The sequence below is a fragment of the Haliotis cracherodii genome, unplaced genomic scaffold, assembly GCF_022045235.1.
Source record: "Haliotis cracherodii isolate W230 unplaced genomic scaffold, xgHalCrac1.p SCAF_11, whole genome shotgun sequence".
NCBI classification, from domain to species: domain Eukaryota; kingdom Metazoa; phylum Mollusca; class Gastropoda; order Lepetellida; family Haliotidae; genus Haliotis; species Haliotis cracherodii.
Window position 1 is genome coordinate 10667962 of NW_027266266.1, and position 20931 is coordinate 10688892.

General features: G+C 41.0%; 1 protein-coding gene and 1 pseudogene across 1 annotated transcript; both read left to right on the forward strand.

Moving 5' to 3' along the window:
- Positions 1 to 961: 961 nt before the first annotated feature.
- On the forward strand, positions 962 to 2957 carry LOC139454827 (major facilitator superfamily domain-containing protein 4B-like; annotated as a pseudogene).
- Positions 2958 to 15700: 12743 nt separating this feature from the next.
- Positions 15701 to 18999, forward strand: LOC139454828 (major facilitator superfamily domain-containing protein 4B-like). The gene is made up of 3 exons (XM_071236449.1): positions 15701 to 15772; positions 16987 to 17272; positions 18005 to 18999. The coding sequence occupies exons 1-3, from the start codon at positions 15701 to 15703 to the stop codon at positions 18997 to 18999; spliced, it is 1353 nt and encodes a 450-aa protein (XP_071092550.1).
- Positions 19000 to 20931: the final 1932 nt, after the last annotated feature.

Below are 20931 nucleotides of genomic sequence, written 5' to 3' on the forward strand. Positions count from 1 at the left end.
GATATATGACAGTATACATTTTAACCTCTTTGGCCAGAATCTTTGCCGGACGGTTAAATAGTGTTGAGAACGTGTATATATTTATAATTGAAAGGGCATTACAAGACATCTTTGCTTGGTTAATCCGGAAATTTGCTGACAGTGGCAATTTGCTCTGGAAAACTACATTTACAGACATTGATTATGTAAGAAGTATACGTATGTATACTTAAATTTGAAGTTGAGACCTTATTTCGTTGAACTGTTGAACTTTCCAGTTGCAGTTCCAGTCGAGCGTTGTCCTGCTGGAATTGTCCTGTTGCCGTTGGCTGCAGTTGGGAGGACGTGTGGGAGGAGAATTTCGTTGATGTATCGTTGAGCCGTAACACTGCCCCTGATATGGACCAAACCTGTCCTGCCACACATCATAACACTACCCCTCCAAACCTGTCCACCTCCAGTACGCAGTTTCCGGCGTAACGTTCTCCCTGACGTCTGAAGACCCATGCTCTTCCATCCCCTTGATGGAGGAGAAATCTTGATTCGTCTCTGAGGCAGACATGTCTCCATGGCAGTTGAGGCCATACCCTGTGTTGACGACACCAATGCAGTCATTGTAGACGATGTTGTCGACTCAATATGACACGTCGAACAGGACGTCTTGCTCGTTTCGTATGGTCTGGTCTGGTCGGCGATTCTGTGCAGTCCGGGTATTTGGGATGCGGTTGAGGTCATTCTTTCACGTAGGTGGCGCTGTAGGATGTAGCGATCTTGGGCGGAGATGGTTACTCTCGGTCGTCCCGTCCTTGGCAGATCACGTGTAGACCCTTGCTGTTGAAACCGATACCACAGCCTTGTGATGCTGCTGGGGGCTACTTCGAAAACACTGGCTACAGCTGATCGGGTTTCCCCTGACTGCAAGTAGGTCCATGACGTTGTTTCTTTGCACTTCTGTTTATCTTGGCATGTTGTTGAACTGTCCATGACCCTTCTGTTGATGCACTGGGTGCGTTTTCCAAACCGTACGTGTTTCCCGACCAACGGTTTGCAGGTCGTTGTTGTGTTACACCTTTTGATCCGGGAAATAACTGAGACTATGACACATTAAACCTCTTCATTTTGCACCTTTTGGCCTCCTGATTTTGCTTTGATGGCCAAAGCTATCTGTATTGCGTTTCTATGTTTGAAGAGTATATATATATAATGTTGTTCATATTCTCTACGTCACGTAAAACAAACGTAAACGGGGCCGTTGCCCTACATATATCGAAATAAGATAATGAATACTGAACTACCCAAAGACTATTTCACAAAAACCACACGGGCACTGAATGATGCATGGACTATTTCAGGGCATCCACAACTGTATCCTAGGCCCTACACTTCTGGACCTGCAGCTTCTCCTCCAGAAGGACCTGAATTCCCTGTCCTATCTGTTCTTCGCCATTGGTCTGGGGTCGATGCTTGGGTCTCTTGCTGCTGGCTTTCTGGCCTCCAGGTTTGATCTTCGTCTCCAGCTGTTCCTCAGCCTGATGGTCGGATCCGTGTCGGTGGCATCCATCCCACAACTTCATCATCTGTCCTACATGTACATTGTGGTCTTCGTGTTTGGCATCACCCGGAGGCTGGTGGTCTGCTGTGAGATATTAATTTGTGTATTAAATTAGATTTAATCAATCTTAAGCATAATTCATTTATTGCTTGTTTTAGTGCCTTATCAGAAATATTCAAGTATGCCTCTTACAGATTTTATGGAATTTTGAAGCTATGGTTGTTTTTTAACCCTTACACAGAAAGTTTAAAAACAATTTTCTTTCCGGTACACAAATCACATACTGTTCAAGAAACTTTGCGCACGTCCCTGATTAAATTTAGATGCCATTTGTGTTTTCACAGAAACAAGACTGCTAAAATAATTGGTGAATTTCCAAATGATGATCAATAAAGAAAATCTGATCAAATACATCGTTGCTCTTTTCAGTTGTGATGCAGACATGTTGGGATCTGTGGGAAAAGAAAGGACCATCCTTCCAGTTTGTTGCTTGTTCTACCTCAACCGGGGCAATTATAGCTCCAATTATTGCCAAGCCTTTCCTCTGTCCGTACCATACAGTTCCACTCGAATCGTCTTCCAAAATGATTGTTCCAACTGACACACCATTCAACCACACTGTTAGTGTACGTCCGGAATTCAACCGGCACTCTATCAGACTTTACTGAGCATGCTAAAGACATGAGTACGGTGTGCACGGCCGAAGACACTCGAGTACAATGGGCCTTCTTTGGCTTCTTGGCTAATGCATGCTTTCTGCTTTTCTGTCTCACTTGTACAGCTGGTTGGTTTATCGAAGTGAGGGAACTAAAGAAGAAACAAAGTCCTCCGAGTACACAGAGCTGAATCACCACGAACTGTTCAACTTAAAACAAATTTTTGTCTGTCAACCTGTTTGTTATGTACTTCTTCTCTAGCTCCCTCCCAGCAACGTACTCCGCCATCTTGACCGTGTACGGTGTTCGAGGGCCTTAGCACATGTATAAGAGTGACATCACTCTTCTGGATGGGATCACTCCTTAGTAAAATCGTTTGAGTGTTCCTGTTAAGGCAATACAGCAATTTCAAGGTCATTACGTCTCATATCTCAGGTCCAGTAGTCGTTGGTATCATCTTCGTAAATCTAGGGCACAGTTACCCATGCGCTATGGGTTCTTTCGGTGACTGTTGGCTATTTTTCCGGGCTTACATCGGCGGGGTTCTTGCCTTGGTCACAGAATTTCTGCAGCTTCATCCGAAAATAACTTCGCCTTGCTTTCTGGCCTCCGGAGGAGAGGACATGATTTCCCTCTTCGTTGGAGGCATTCTATGCAATAACTATGGAGCCCTGAGCCACCTGTATTTGATATTCAGTATAATAATAGCCATGGGAACAGCGTTCTCTTGCATAACGGCGATTTTAAGGGAACATTCCAGCATGAAGTAAGGGTACTCTGGAATCTGATAGGCCCGCCAGCTGAAACAGTAGAAAAAATGGCAATTATCAAGTTTTTACCATGCAATAATTATAAAACTCTGGACCGTTTCTTGTGTTCGATAATCGCACACATACTCATTTTGTAACCCCGCAGCCGAGTCAGCCTCCCTTCAGTATACAAACCAACCAATCTGGAAATGGGACTTGCCCCACGGGGCAAAGAACCCATCCCAGAATATCATGGACGTACCAACTCTATGGATGGCCAGAGATACCACGAATAAATGAAGCAGCATTGGGACAACGCCATGCCAATGTATGCATACCTGACAGCAGAATATTCGCGACCAGCTCGGCGACTGAAGTTGTATATGCGGCGTGGGTCTGGTGAGTTAACTGCCAACACTCGTCAGGCGCCTTTGCATGAACCCATGAAGATTCCGGGGTAGAATAGGTCTTCAGCAACCCATGCTTGTCGTAAAAGGTGACTATGCTTGTCGTAAAAGGCGACTAACGGGATTGGGTGGTCAGGCTCGCTGACTTGGTTGATGCATGTCATCGATCACAATTGCGTGGGTAGATGCTCATGATATCAGTCACTGGATTGTCTGGTCCAGACTCGATTATTTACAGACCGCCGTAATATAGCTGGAATATTGCTGAGTGCGGCGTTAAACAACAAACCAACAAGCCAACCAACCCTCATTTCAAACAGTAACAAACCTGAAATTACAAATTGACGTTCACATTGTTCTCCCTAAATTACCTGATGCAGTTGTCACTGATGACCCACTCATGGGCTCACAATATAAAATCCCTGATGTTGGCCTCGACGATGTTGACTTTTCCCCCTCTTCCGATCCATCTTCTGTCGATGATCTTTCTGATGATCCATTGTATAGTTTGTGCATGTCATTTTATACTCAAATCTGTGATTACCGATTACTGGTTCAAGAAATGATCCTTGAAGAAGCTAAAACTTGCTAACGTAATCTCTCAATGTACTGGATAGGCTACTGTGGATTTTGAAGTCACTGGAATATTCTTGACCCTCTGGTGGAAGGATAGGTATACACGTACTTCGCGATGCAGGTTAGGGACAAACTCCAGAATGCCCATAATAAAGACAAACTTCGGACAGAATACAAATGTTGACTTAAGAAAATCTGGAGTACATAGCTGAAGGGTCGCAATAAAGTCAAAGCCACAAATACGTATGCTGTGCCCGTCCTGTCTGGTTCCGTACGTGTTGTTGATTGGACGAAACACGAAATTCAGGGTGACACGAAATATCATGTCAAACAATAGATCCCATCCCGGTCGCACTTCTCTCAATCGCTTGTATGTGCAAGTTATAAGGGATGGCAGTGGTTCGATTAACGTGGAGACACTTCATGATAGAATTGTTTTGTGCACTTTTGTACACATTTATTTGTCTGATGATCCTCATGTTAAGAATCATGATGTAAACAAGGTATTCCACAGTTTTCTTCAACGAGGAAAGGACGGGGGACATACTCGCAATGTCGGTGTTGATGGTTCTGTACTGCTGGACGGCAAAGAAAGGAGTGTCAACAAAGCGAAGTGCCATATCAAATAGGCCCAGACTCAGGTTTTCAAGGAGAGGCTATCTGAGCGACCACTGCATCAAGTTTATGTGCAGTGTGTTGAGAAGGTCAGCAACCCCGCTGAGTCCTTCGCTTGGATGAAGTCGACTGGCCAGAAAAGTGAGACAGAATGCTTTCTGTTTGCTGCTCAGGACCAGTCACTTCCCACTCGAAACCGTCAATGTGTGATTTTGCATCAAAATGTAAATATGAAATATAGATTATGCAATGAATTTCATGAGGCTGTCCAACACAAATACAAAAGTCTTTGGAATAGGCCCGTAAACAGCCTCAGACAACCAACCTGATCTTATCTTTTTTGATAAATACAATGAAATCATTTATATTATTGATTTGTCTGTCCCTTTTGACATTATTATGATTGACAAGATTCAGGAAAAACATGGCAAATATGCAGACCTCGCTTTTGAAATATCACGCTTGCATCCCAAGTACCAAGTTGTCCGACTCCCCATTGTTCTCGGTGCCTTAGGTTCGGTACCTCCCAATCATATTGACTGACATTGGGAGAATACCCGGGTTTGCTACCAGGAATACAGCCCTTCTGACAATCTGGGTCATGCAGAAGTCTGCAGTGTTGGGGGGTCTTCACATTCTCCGAAAAGTTCTGGGTGGGTTTGACTAGGCGCTTCCTGGGAGAAGTCCCATTTGCTGTCTGGGCTGCGTGTAGAAGGGGCAAGGGCGCTGAGCTGATGATGAGTCTAACCAGCCTGACCGTGCCAGGATCACCCAAACCCTCTCTGCTGCATTTTTTATTTTAATCTGTTTATAATAATTAATATAATAAGTACTTCTATTGCGCTCGCCTCAATCGGTGGATGCTCAAAGAGCTGCAGTTGAACTATAACAATCAATTTATAGATAGAATCGTAATGAGGTACGTGGCACAGTGTCCCAGAACAATTTCTCCACCTATATATAGCCTTTGAGTTTATATAGTAGAACAGGCAAGCGTTGTGAATCTTCTGATCGCAGATATATTTCTTCGTGGCTTGTATGGATTGATAAGTGTCGACAGGGATGCTGTTTGCAGGTAAGCCAAAGAATTTATACTCGACCCTGGACTCAAACCTGGACTTGAAGCCTGTACTGTGTCTTTTAAACTAGTTTGATATGGGAGAACCGTTGTGTTTTGCACCTTTTGAAGTTTCTGTAGGGACGATTTAGTCAAGTCCAAGAGTAGACTGTTTGCATAATCCATTCTAGAAAGCACCAATTAAAATGGAGAATTAATGAAAATAAATGGAGCATACACAATGGAAATAATATTTCTATGCACTGTACATTTATTCTGCACTATCAATATTCACATATTACATTGTAAAGAAATGTATATAGGAGAAGGCCTCGTAAGTGTGTCACGTGTGCCTTATCCATTTGATTTTCCGCAACAAAATATGTTTAATTAACAAAAAAAAAACTGGAAATAGCTTTTGATCACTCATCCTTTTCAAATTATGCACGGCTGTTTAATGCGATATGATGATGACCCAGACATAAACCAATTAACAAAATATCGTACTATTTGTATTGCTTTGTAACTTATGGTAAGCGATGCTTGCAAATGGATACTCAGTATCAATTTTACCATAAATGTTAATGATAGCATGTTATTATAACATTATGATAGTTAAAAAAAATGTACTTTGTCTCGACGTTAAAATGATAGTTATAATATATGTTTTTCGCAACGTGACTATCACAACCTCTAAATCTCATGGTGAGGTGAAATTGGGTTTAACGTCGCGTCCAAGATTATTGCACTTATATAGCGACGTGCATGCACGTATATGTGTGTGTGTGGCTGCTTGTACTAGTCCGGACTGATGCCGATTTATAGTGCTAGCTCACTGAGATACCATGCCGCAGTTTAACATGAATACCCCACTCAGACACAGTATACTGACCCCGAGCCGACCAGTCCTTGTTTTATCTCCTCAATGCCGAGCGCCAGACACGTCTTTTTGAATGACGCGGCCGTGGATCGAACCGCGCGGACGCTCTACCACAAGACCAATGAGGCGGTCACATCTCATGGTACAGAGGCAGGAAGTACAAGCATGAACTGTATAGCAATCACGTAGGTTATGGCTACATATTCAGGCAGGTATAACGGTAGCCGTCTTTAGAGGATGATAAAATATCTCACCACAGTGGAGTACGACGCGGATAAGCCATGAAGAACGTGATGGTTATGACTGGAAAGTCATCTGGCTCCTGGCGTCAGTGTTGATTAACGGATATTTTGAAGACGGATAATCGCATTTAAACGTAAATATGAACTGCGAGAAAATGTTTTGCCTTTATGTTGTGTATGCATTCAGAGAGTGCTTGTGTAAAAATGAATGTTTGTAAGGTGACGGGGCCATTCCAGTAGACATGGCATGCTATTCACGGTTGTAATCAATAAATCGCGTAATGCTCCAAGTTTGTACAAGCGAGTAATTGATTACCTAATTCTTCAGTGCTTTATTCATTGTAAAAATGTAATATATATATGAATCGTGTAGCATTCTAATTTTGTGCAGGCGAACTGATCTTTCTTACTCTAAGTGCGTTATTATTCCCTACAACCAAGTGGGACGGGGGGTATCGGGAAGATTCCGGGGTAGTATAGGTCTTCAGCAACCCATGCCTGCCGTAAAAGGTGACTATGCATGTCGTAAAAGGCGACTAACGCCGCGATATGAATGAAATATTGTTGTCCAGTCATATCGCGACGTGTCAGCTTAATGTGGGAGGAAAGCCCGAAGTGATGCAGGTCTCGGACGTTTACCACTTCGGTGAAAACCACGAGCACGGGTATGGTGCTGACAAACCTAGAAACATAATCGGGGCGAACAGGGATTCGAACCCACAATCAAAGGTTTCTGGTGTGCCCAAGGAACGCAACTCTGCACAGCGAATCGCGGCGCCTTATACGACTGGGCCACCCGTGCCCCCTGAAGTAATATGACTGGATGTCGACGTTTTGTAGCTAATTGGTGCCAGACTTTGGAAACTACTGACTCTTAATAAGGCAAGTATGTTATATATTGGCATTACAAATAACCAAGATAAAAGAATTCCAAAAACCGTTTTTCCAGATCGAGAACTAAAAGCTCTAAATATGCTGTCACTGCACATACATCCCCGTAAGCGGAACACTGATAATAAGATAAAACGCCAACGCCATAAAATAACCCGTCCCGATTATCTGCCGAAACAGATTCCATTTGGCGTAAAAAGCAAAATGGAGTTGAAAATAATATAATGGAATATATAAATTCAGCGATAACACCAGGTTATAATGTTATGCCCCATCTAATTATCTTAAAGAAATATCCTCTATATATCATGGAATTACTCCAACTTTCAATCGTTTCGACGTCGTATCCCTGTCAGCAGAAAAGGCAACAATATCGGCATGTAAACGGTACATGCCCCAGCCAACGTTCACAACCGCTTGAAGAAAGTTGCCTCAAAATTGAGAATGATTTTATCATTACTAAAACGGAACCAGGTGTTTCAGTAAATTATTACAGCCGACATACGCTTGTCAATAGTATATGTGATATTCTATGACCTGTGGCCTTGTGCACAGTCGTGACCTGTGACCTTGCGCACAGTCGTGACCTGTGACCTTGCGCACAGTCGTGACCTGTGACCTTGCGCACAGTCGCAACCTGAGAAACATATGTCACATGTACTCAATGAACACCTTATCACATTGCTCATCAAAGTGATAAAACCCACGTGATATTCAATGGAGGGGGTTTCTGATTGGATTTGTTACAATATTTCTATCAATCGTAGCGGGTACATAGATAAGACATTGATGACGAGTAGCTGGACGTCAGACTTTGCAAACAGCTGAAGCACAATAAGGTAATTGAATATCTGTATTAATCATAGCAATATTGATTTTGTTTTATACTGAAACTGACATTTTCTCCATTCATTCGCCATCCTGTGTCGACAGTTATTAAAGAGTATATTATTTGCCTTCCGTGAAATACCTTATTGTATTCTGGTACGCTATTTCTGTAACTTTAGGTGAGGTGAGGTAAAATTGGGTTTAACGTCGCGTCCAATATTATTGCACTTATAGAGACATGCATGCACGTGTGTGTGTGTGTGTGGCTGCTTGTACTAGTCCGGACTGATGCCGATTTATAGTGCTAGCTCACTGAGATACCATGCCGCAGTTTAATATGAATACCCAACTCAGACACAGTATACTGACTCCGAGCCGACCAGTCCTTGTTTTAGCCCCTTAATGCCGAGCGCCAGACAGAGTAACAACAAGTACAATCTTTCAACGTCTTTTTGTATGACGCGGCCGTGGATCGAACCCCGGACCTTCCGCTCTCCAGGCGGACACTCTACCACTAGACCACGGAGGCGGTCTGTAACTTTACAATATCAATCTATCTGATTAAGTAAATAAAAGCGACAAAACCATTTCCATATTCATAATCTCTGCAAAAAGCAGTACGGTTCCGATTGTATCATGAGCATGTGTTTATGAATCACTATCAAATAGTGTTAATACCAGTGTAATACTGGTGTTTTCGCGAAAAGGTGAACGTATCCTGCTCCACCGGTGGCATCCGTCACACGCACACGCAAAGGAAAGTCAATTGCAATGGGGAATTGCATCGGACATCATTTTTATTACTGATGCATAAAATGCTCTCCAAATGTCTACCATTACACTTTTTGAAAGCGTTACTGAGGCATTAAATGCTGTCACCTTGATCAAACAACCTTTCAGCAAGCGACGCATGACGCTCTTCGAAATCTTGGTAGAAAGAGCATGCTTAATTATATTTTAAATTATGTGAAATGTAGAAATCAAAGGCTGGAGCTCTTGGAATATTGCTCGACATGCAGTGTTGTGAGGTCGCCTATATTTCTAGTTCAGGTGGGTAAATGGGCGGAAGGGAATTGCCTATTTGACCGTTATTGAACGATATCAGATCAATATACCTGAAGCTGAAGTTAAAGTTCTTGGAGAGATTGCCTTGTATGACCTCGCCAAGACTTCTGAGAAATTCCGATTCATATGCATAATAAGCAGATCGACAAATGAGTAAAGAAATTGGTGACCATGGAAATAAATGTTTTACCCCCAATTGTACAAACATGAGGAAGTCCAGCATTTCACATGTTAGTTTCACAGAAGATGTAAGGCCCGTGCAGATCCGGGGTAGAATAGGTCTTCACCAACCCATGCTTGACGTAAAAGGCCCCTATGCTTGTCGCAAGAGGTGACGAACGGGATCGGGTGGTCAGGCTCGCTGACTTGGTGGATCCATGTCATCGTATCCCAATTTCGTTGATCGATGCTCATGATGTTAATCACTGGATTGTCTGGTCCAGATTCGATTGGATACAGACCGCCGTCATATAGCTGGAATATTGCTGAGTGCGGCGTTAAACAACAAACAAACAAACAGAAGATTTGAGATGGTATTTGCGTTCATTTTGTCCCTAACCTCTGAAGGTAGATACGTAACAATATCTATGGGCACTACGTTTTTTAAACAAAGCCCCATGGATCACGGTATGAAGTTTCTCCTTCAGCTTGTCATGTGAGATAGAGGCGTACACATTTGAAAAATCATATGTTTTGACAGAATGGAACTTGTTTTTTTTCTGATTGCAAAAATTTAAGCACATAATTTGAGTTTTGAAAATCCATATGATATTAATTCCACTTGTCTCAAATACTTTCTGTAAATTTAAAGAAATCCTCCTTGCATGCTTATTTTAAGGAGTATGATTATCTTTGAGACAGGGAGTGGGTGGTACATTTGTTGGTCTCAGCTATATCTCTCTCGGATTTGTATGGAGCTTTGGGATCCAGTACAAAAGAGTAAGACATGTCTTCATGTTTTAAAGTCAAAAGTTGAAAGTACTGTTGCATGGTTTTGGCAAATTTCTTCCAAAGTTAAAATTCTGGACTTATATACTCTTCCAAAAAAGCAGAGGTTAAACAGAATATACCTAAAAACGTCCAAAATTATAAGACATATTAGCTTCTAGTAATAGTTGTATGATAATAATGAATGAATTGGGAGTACAGTACTTGTTTTACTGGACATATTTACTAATGAGAGAAAATCTCCCCTGGTCCAAACCAATGAGATTTTGGGGAGTGAGATGAGATTTTGCTAACTATCAGAGCTATTTCGGCTTCAAACAGTGAAAACTGTATTCGATTTTCGGTCTTTGTGACTCGAATTGTGATGCAGGTAGTGTTACGAGATTATGTAGACATATCCTCGCATATCCTATTTTCGAACAGTTAATTTTTACACTTCGAATATGATTATGAGCATTGTGAACTGAAATATAATACTAATTACATTAATATTGTGTGTTCCTGTTCATTGGCGACTTTAGGAAAAATCATTCGCGTGTACAATTATAGATCGTTTAGCAGATGTGTTTACCATGATAAGCTTTTTATTTCGTTTGCATGCGGGAGACAGCAATCTGCCGTTACCAGATTTCAAGGTCTTCAACTTTGAGGTTTTAGATCGTAAATGTAATATAATAACGAGCGAACTGGGAACACATTACAAACGACAGTGAAGTATTACCGAAAATGTTATGACCGCCAACGATCTTAAGTGAGTGAGTTGAGTTTAACGCCGCTGCTAACAGTATTCCAGTCATATCGCGGCTTGTCAGCTTAATGTGGGAGGAAAGCCCGAAGTGATACAGGTCTAAGACGTTTACCACTTCGGTGAAACCCACGAGCACGGGTATGGTGCTGACAAACCCAGAAACCTATTTTGGGCGAACCGGGATTCGAACCCACAATCATAGGTTTCTGGCATGCCCAAGGGAGGCAACTCTGCACAGCGAATCGCGGCGCCTTAGACGACTGGGCCACCCGTGCCCCCTACTGTTCAGAGACCCTAACTTGCACAATATGTAGTGGGGTTCGGTCATTGTGTTGTCACCCCACACCATAACCGATCCACCGTCAAATCTGTCATGAGGTCTCAGGTTGACATAAGCTGGACTTCCAGCACGACCTCGTCTATCAAGGAAATGCAAAGTAAATCGGGTCTCATCTGAAAATATGACGCCTGACCGGGATTGAGGTAATTAACTAACGTTACATGGTAATGACTTACTAGGTAACACCAATATAGAACGGTTTATTGGCCGGCACAATGAACTAGTGAATAACGCAAGTATTACATATTCTAAGTTACAAATATCAAGTTACATGAAAATAGGAATGAGTATTTACAATTACAAAAAAATGGAGTAGCAATATCACAGAATGGAAGACAATCAGCAGCAACTGTTAGTATCACGTGTCCATTAAGGAAGCTTCCATAAAGTCTGTTACAGTTTCTTGAGCAAGAATAGTCATTCACGAATCGGAAACTGTAAATACAGTCATAAAAGTCACAACAAGGTGAAAGTTCAAAGTTCAATGTCACTGCTTACTGCACAAGTATATAAACTGGGGAGGAAATTATAGTGTCAAGGAATGCGCAACACACAATATCCACGAATGTCCATGAATATCACAAACAGATGTGGGTGTCCTGTATGGAAGTGTCAGTTCCTCACTTGGGGCTCCATTGTTGCAGGGGTGGTTCGTTATGAAAAATGACAAGCTGCGGTTGTGTTTGTTGAGGTGACATGGTGACATGTATTCCATTAACAATCACTTCAAGTGATCAATCACCCTATAATAGAATATATAACATTATATACTGTACATAGAATAGCATTCAAAGACACGGCTGCATATTAATTATTTTTAGATTGAACAGTTAATCCATAATCCATACATTTAACGCATACAGTTACACGTCACTAGTTCGTTGTAGATAACTTATGTTAAATACAATTTACCGAACTTTCAAATAGTAATACGTATATTAAATGTCTCTTATCATAACTGAATATATTATTTACACACCATATAGTTAGAAGAATACTAGTAGTCGTGTGGCGTCATAAATATATACTTATTATCTCTAAGAGTAGGAACATATATAAAATGCTACCAAGGTGTGTTAAAGTATAACACATAGTTAAAACATATAAATTCATTCATAAGTGAGTGATAAGATAAAGGATTTATACATACCCTGTGGGTGACACCGGGGTGTGTCTATAAACCCACATCATATAGGATTATGGCATTCCTATAAAAAGTAAATGACATAACTATCATGCCTGAATATATACATACATCATGACAACCATTTCCTTAAATTATAGAAAACCAACTTCTAATTCAATCCTTACATTCAAAACTCAAAATTAAATCATGCTCTCACACATACTTACATGTTAAACACTTTATACTGATAAAATAGAAGATATCTTGATTATTTGATATCATAGGTAAAGCATTTACAATATTTTACATTATTGATAACATTTTTAAATGATAAGTTAGAATTCTATTTAGGAAAGATAATGTAAATAACTAACCTGAACTATATGTAGTCCATGTCCTGTCTGTGCAGAGTTATAAGCAGAGTGAATAAAAAGTGTGCAAATGTTTAGGAGGAAAGCTGTAGTTAGATAATGTTAATCAGCTAGGAAGCTGAAAGCTATTGTATTGACAAGCTAGAGAGTTGGTGACAAAGGGACAGGAATAGACTAACCTGTCATATACATTTTGTACTACAGCTAATGAAGATATATACAACTACTTGAAATGTAAAAAGCAAAAACTATATTCCTAAAACGTATATATACAATATCCTGTTACACTTGACCTTTGAACACTTACAGTTAATGTACACTTTCATTATAGTCATTTCTTGTTACTCCTATGTGCTTGGTATATGACATACTTGCTGACTTGGTTGATGCATGTCATCGTGTCCCAATTGCGTGGATCGATGCTCATGGTTTCAATCACTGGATTGTCTGGTCCAGACTCGATTATTTACAGACCGCTGCCACATAGTGGGAATATTGTGAGTGCGGCGTAAAACAACAAACAAACAAGGCATATGGTGCATACCCGTGGGGATTCCTTGGTAGAATAGGTCCCTAGCACCTGCGTGGATAGTTGCTCATAATATGTTTCAACCCTAAATTAGAATTGGCCAAACTGGGCCAATGGTCACATGTAGTAGAGGATCCTGGCGCTGTTTAACCTGATGACACAAACTGGGCCAATGGTCAAACGTAGTAGAGAAGCATGGCGCTGCTAAACCTGATGAAACAAACTGGGCGAATGGTCAAACGTAGTAGAGATGCATGGCGCTGTTTAACCTGATGACACAAACTGGGTCAATGGTCAAACGTAGTAGAGAAGCATGATGCTGTTTAACCTGATGACACAAACTGGACCAATGATCAAACCTAGTAGAGAAGCATGGCGCTGTTAAACCTGATGGCACAAACTGGACCAATGGTCAAACTTAGCAGTTGTGCATGGCACTGTTTAACTTGATGACACAAACTGGACCAATGATCAAACTTAGCAGTTGTGCATGGCACTGTTTAAGCTGATGACACAAACTGGGCCAATGGTCAAACGTAGTAGAGAAGCATGATGCTGCTTTACCTGATGACACAAACTGGACCAATGATCAAACTTAGCAGTTGTGCATGGCACTGTTTAAGCTGATGACACAAACTGGGCCAATGGTCAAATGTAGTAGAGAAGCATGATGCTGTTTAACCTGATGACACAAACTGGACCAATGGTCAAACGTAGCAGTTGTGCATGGCGCTGTTTAACCTGATGACACAAACTGGACCAATGGTCAAACGTAGTAGAGAAGCATGGCGCTGTTTAACCTGATTACTCAAACTGGGCGAATGGTCAAACGTAGTAGAGGAGCCTGGCGCTGTTTAACCTGGTGGCATAATGTGACAGTTGTAGATCTAGGAATATCATGAATAGATACTTGTTACTGAACGCATTTTATTGTAGGAATTTTTAAAAGACTGGCGTAAAAGGAAGTCCTTGTTAACTGACTGAAATGTTTATTCATTTTACAGATTGAATGAATTTGGAGTTTGACTGTGACATATATAATTATAAACCCTAACTAGGTAGCTGACTAAATGTTTCACAAGCAGGATTCCATATCGTAACTGAGGTACTTTGAGATATAAATACTCGGGCTTTACTTTCAGCTCTACCTCTTAATTTTTCCAATGAATATATGAGGGAATGTGAATTCATGCCGAATGAGGTAAGGCTACAGACGTTATAAATAAGTTAGTTCAAGGTTTACACTGTTAAGTGTATTTTTGAAGCTGAGGGGTAATAGGATGTCCTTGAACCAACATAACGAGCTGATCTGAAAGCGAAGATCTGTGCTGCTGCAAAAGGAACAAAAAGGGTTTTATTAACTCTCAATTTGCAATGCAACTACTTTTGAAAGTACCCAAAACAAACACCGTTTCCATAAACAGATTTAGCTTACATTGTTTGTCGATACCATTGCTCTGGCTACTCAATATATTTTGACAGAATCATTTTCTTAAAACTATCTAAGTAACGAGTTCTGCAGGAAGTATTTTCACCCCCCAAAAGGGTCAAATGTTCTATTTGGTAGGAATAGTTTTATGTTTTTATTGAAGATGGATAGATGGTTTAAAATATGAGTGAGTGAGTTTATCGGATATTTCGCCGTTTTTAGCAATATTTCAGCAATATCAAGACGGGGGACACCAGAAATGGGCTTCACAGACTGTACTCATGTGGGGAATCGAATTCTGCGTGACGCACGGACGCTTTATACATTAGGGGGCGGTCGGGTAGCCTAGTGGTTAAAGCGTTCGCTCGTCACGCCGAAGACCCGGGTTCGAATCCCGACATGGGTACAATATGTGAAGCCCATTTTCTGGTATCCCCCGCCGTAATATTGCTGGAATATTGCTGAAAGCGGCGTAAAACTATACTCACTCACATACTTAAACATTAGGCAATCCTACCGCCCCTTTTGGAATATGATCGGTGTTTGAATAGCAATGCCCAACCCAAGTCCGGGTTTCGAAAATAATATTATTACCAATAGAGACTTAATAAATGCCTAACGTCTATCTCAGATAATCAAAACTCTATTCAATGTCTCTTTGAATGGGAACTTCAATTGTGAACCCATTTCTCTTCCTTTCTTGCAGTTCCTCATGGCTGAAGATGTCTCTCGTCGGTCCAAGCTAATCCAGACTTTCTGGTTGTTCTTGGCTTTCAACCATAGGGTAAGCACATCATCAAAAACCGTTCTGGGGTGAGTGAAATGGGTTTACCACAGTATTAACAGTGGTTCAGTAATATCACATAGCTTTATGGATAGGAGGAGGAACGCCCAATGCGATACACTTTGGTCAAGTCCGCGAGCATGGTGCTGACAAACCAGAAACATGAATCAGTGACGTTCTTGAAGAGGGTAAGGGTATCTATCGGTAACACCTACCATTCAAAAAGCAATTTGCCAGTGAGTCAGGAGGTTTCAGAACTCGTCCTAATGTCTACTATAATCGTTTTGGGATGTCTTGCCCAGTTCTTTAATAGTAAAACCTTGGTCGAAAAGCTTAGTTGCAAGTCACCGACTATAGGCTTCCTATTATCTTCGATTTCCAACTCTGATGGAGTGAGTGAGTATGGATTACGCTACCCACTGCCCCAACCCTGATGGAAACATGAGGTGAAGATATTCATTTATCACAGCATTGTGTTAATTGGGAATTTGACGACTGAGATTTGTACAGCTGACAGACAGCTGTTTTAAATTACAATTAAGAGCCTAAATGTTTTTGGTAAAAAACACACCTTGTAACCATGTAATTTGTGTTGCAGACAAAATTCATTTTTCAAGAATGTTAGGATCAGGAAAACAGTATAGGAAAACGAATTAGGAATAGATTTATTCCAAGATGTTATAGAAATTCCACGAGTAGGTACCAGTATTCACTATTGTTACATATTTCACAGGTAAGTGACTGGCTTTGTGTGTTGGGTGAGTAGATATCACTGCCACATTCTTTGAATAGATACTTCTTACAAAGTGGTTGTGTTTTACGCTTGAGTGAGTGAGTGAGTATGGCTTTACGCATCTTCCAGCAATATAACGGTGGGCTTCACGCATTGTACACACGTGAAGAATCGAACTCGGGCCTTCTGCGAAACGAACAAACACTTTAACAAAAAGGCTACCCCACCTCCTCCTTTTGCTAGTGGAGGGAGCAAATCGTCGAATCGTTTTAATTTGAGCACTATATTGGACAGGCTGAGCTTTCATACGTTTTTTTTTCATTTTCTTTCTCAGCCTGATAATGTGTTATATGAAAAATAACCAACTCAAAACTCGTAATAATTCGAGATTTCATCCATTCACTCATGAGGCACAAAACTACTCATTTGTTATTCTGTATATCCATTCTGTATATCCATTTTAAACGTATTGTTGTTTCAGGGCATACAAACCAGTTTTCTTGGCCCAACTCTTCTGGACCTGCAGCTTCTCCTCCAGAAGGACCTGAATTCCCTGTCCTATCTTTTCTTCGCCTGTGGTCTGGGGTCTATGTTAGGAGCTTTGGCTGCTGGCTTCCTGGCCTCCAGGTTTGATCTTCGTCTCCAGCTGTTCCTCAGCCTGATGGTAGGATCTGTGTCACTAGCGGCCATCCCGCAGGTTCATCATATCGTCTACGTGTACATCATGGTCTTCGTGACGGGCACCACCAGTGGGCTGGTTATCTGTTGTGAGATATTAGTCGAGGAGTTTCTTTTGTTCAGTGGAACCAAGTGCTTAAATCAAATTGGCCCCACAAACCTATTAAGGGGTCCCGGGTGGCCAAGTCGTCAAACGCACCGCTTTTAACAGTATTCCAGTTATATCTCGGCGTGTCATCTTAATGTGGGAGGAAAACCCGAAGTGATGCAGGTCTCAGACGTTTACCACTTCGATGAAACCCACGAGCACGGGTATGGTGCTGACAAACCTAGAAACATAATCGGGGCTAACCGGAATCGAACCCACAATCATAGGTGTTTGGTGTGCCCAAGGGACGCAACTCTGCACAGCGAATCGCGACGCCTTAGACGACTGGGCGGCTCGTGACCCGACAGCAATTAGGAAAGAAGAAAGTTTTGTTTCGAAATTATTCCAAATTTGGATAGGTTAGAACGTGGAAAACATTTGTGTCAACAATGCAGTTACAGTCAAACACTGTTGTGTCGAATTTTGATGTGTCGAACATGCGTTTGTCTCGAAGTAAAAGTTTTATCCCTGTGAATTCCTTCTTTATGAACCATTTTCTGTTGTGTCGAACATAGGATAACTCGAAGTATTTACGTAGGTCCCTTCAAGTTCGACACAACAGTGTTTGACTGTATTTCAAAGTTCAATGGTATTGTAAGGCAGGAAAAGAATAAAAAATAACATACGATGATCGTTTGACTCAATGACATCGAGCTGATCTTTCTGGTTTCAGTTGTGATGCTTCTGTGCGGAGAGCTGTGGGAAAGGAAAGGACCGCCGTTCCACTTTGTTACCTGTGGGATGTCAACAGGTGCCATCATAACTCCACTAATTGCCAGATCATTCCTCAGCTCGCGTCAGCCAGTTCGGAGCGACTCTCTTTCTAACCTGACTAACGCCTTGTCAGTCAATGCAACCAGCATCGGCACAGTATTGGAATCCATCATTTCCCAGCAGGATATGCAGGATGAAGACACTCAAGTACAATGGGCCTTGTTTGTTCTTGGCTGCTGCATTCTTCCTGCTGGTCTGTCCCAGTTGTACTATTGGTTGGTTTATCGAAGCGAGGGAAGTAAAAAGAAAACCGAGTCTGCAGAGTACACAAAGCTGAATCACCACGAACTGTTCAAGTTGAAACCAATTTTTGTAGCCTTCTACGTCAGCTTGTTTGTTATGTACTTCCTCATTAGCGCCCTGCCGGTGACCTTCTCCGCCATCCTGACCGTGTACGGTGTTCAAGGGCCACTGCACATGGCTAAGGCAAACATGCTGACAATGACTTCATTATTCTTCATTGGATCACTTTCCTCGAGAATCATAAGTATTTTCCTTACTCGACAGTTCACCAACTACCAAATAATTATTACCCACCTGTCAGGACTAGTTGCATTTAGTATAATTTTCGTTAGTCTCGGAAACAGATACCCTATGGTTGTATGGCTATTTTCAGCCACCGCGGGCTACTTGTCTGGCCCTTGCTTTGCTGGCGTTCTTGCATGGGTGACAGACATTTTGTCCTTGCATCCGAAAGTAACCTCCCTTTGTTTCTTGTGTTCCGGAGCAGGTATAACGCTTTCACCCTTTCTGGGTGGTCTTCTGTATGATTGGTATGGTGCCCTGAGTTACTTATATTTAATATTTAGCCTCATCGTAGGAATGGGATTAATGTTTTCTTGTATGACCGTCATTTCAAAGGCCCTGCCTCAGGATCACACACCCAATAATTGATGATACAGAAGAAGAAAGAAGAAAATATTTTATTAAGGTGTCCCATGATATACATACATAAGGAGAAACAGTTAAAAACAATTATTGTATATCATCCGGCCGATTCTAGTACCTGGATACCTGGGGTATATAAATGTATAATATCATGATAAATAATAATAATGTGTTTACAGTACACAGTTCCACGAATTTCCGGATTAACAGGTGTTTACTGTAAACATTTTAATGACTTTCCGGATTAGCAAGTGTGTACAGTAAACGGTTCAATGACTTTCCGGATTTGCAACAAACGGTTCAGTTTTAGGCAGCGTAAACATCCACACAAAGCGATATTGCAGGGTCCAGCAAATGTTCCACCAAATTTATCATAGATTAACCTTAAGTCTTAAATTAATTCGTCATATGTGCAGAAGGTTTTTGAGACAAATGGAATTATTACCATTACATGTGAATTCTCAAAGGATTATTTATATATTTTAAATATAAAAAAAAGAACCAAGTTCAATTCTGTTAAAGGAGAAACTCTCATACTCTCATTCCTTGGCCCAATAAACATTGGCCACAAAATGTAGTGACCAAAGATACACTTACATATCTATCTTCAATGGCTCAGGACAATATTGACAAAACACTATGTGAAATGCCTGACCTAAGAGATAACATCTAAATGTTAGGACATGTAGGCAAGAAGTAGGCATCCCCCTGTAAACATTGTCACACTTGTACAAGTAACAACCCTCCTATCGGTACATGTCACAAACCTTACACCGGTATATGTAACCAGCCTCATACCGGTATATGTAACAACCCTCACACTAGTACATGTAACAACCATTGAACCGGTATATGTAACAACCATTGTACCGGTATATGTAACAACCATTGTACCGGTATATGTAACAACCATTGTACCGGTATATGTAACAACCATTGTACCGGTATATGTAACAACCATTGTACCGGTATATGTAACAACCATTGTACCGGTATATGTAACAACCCTCCCACCAGTATAATAACAACCCTTACAGCGGTATATTTAACAACCCTCACACCGGTATATGTGACAACCGTAGTACCGGTAGACATAACAACCATTGTATCGGTACATGTAACAACCCACACACTGGCATATGTGACAAACGTCATGATAACAATATCATTGATGGATCTCAAGCTGGATTTAGACCCAACTATTCCACGACAGATCATATATTTTCAGTACAGGCCATTATCCAAAAGTATGCATGTAAAAAGAAAGGAAGGTTCTACTGCTTATTTGTAGATTTCTCAAAAGCTTTTGATAATGTTGATCACAATATGCTGTTACAGAGTTTGGCTGATATTGGTGTCTGCGGAAAGTTTTTGTCTATTATTACATCAAAGTACGATAAACTGTGCGCCTGTATTAGAACACCTGCTGGGTTATCCAAATACTTTAAGTGTAATATAGGTACCCGTCAAGGATGCATCCTCAGCCCTCAGATGTTTTTAATATTCATAAATAAACTTGTAAATTTTATGGAAAATTATGGAGGTAAAACCGTCTTTATTACTAAAGACTGCCCAGCAATATATGCACTTATGTTTGGTGATGACGTGTCAGTTATTGCTGATACACCTCTAAATTTACAAAAGAAGATCAATGCCTTGGAACATTTTTGCAATACCACAGGCATGAAGGTGAACTTGAAGAAAACTAAAGTTATAATGGTATTCAGAAATTTTTAAATGGCGGACCCCTTAGAAATTATGAAAAATGGAAATTTAATAGTGTATATATTGAAACTGTGTCGTTTTATAGATATTTGGGTATTGTGTTCACGCCCAAACTTGTTTGGACTAAGGCACTAAATACTCTTGCTGCACAGAGTAACAAGGCCATTATGACATTATATAGATATCAAAAGAAAGTTGGTAATATACCCTGTC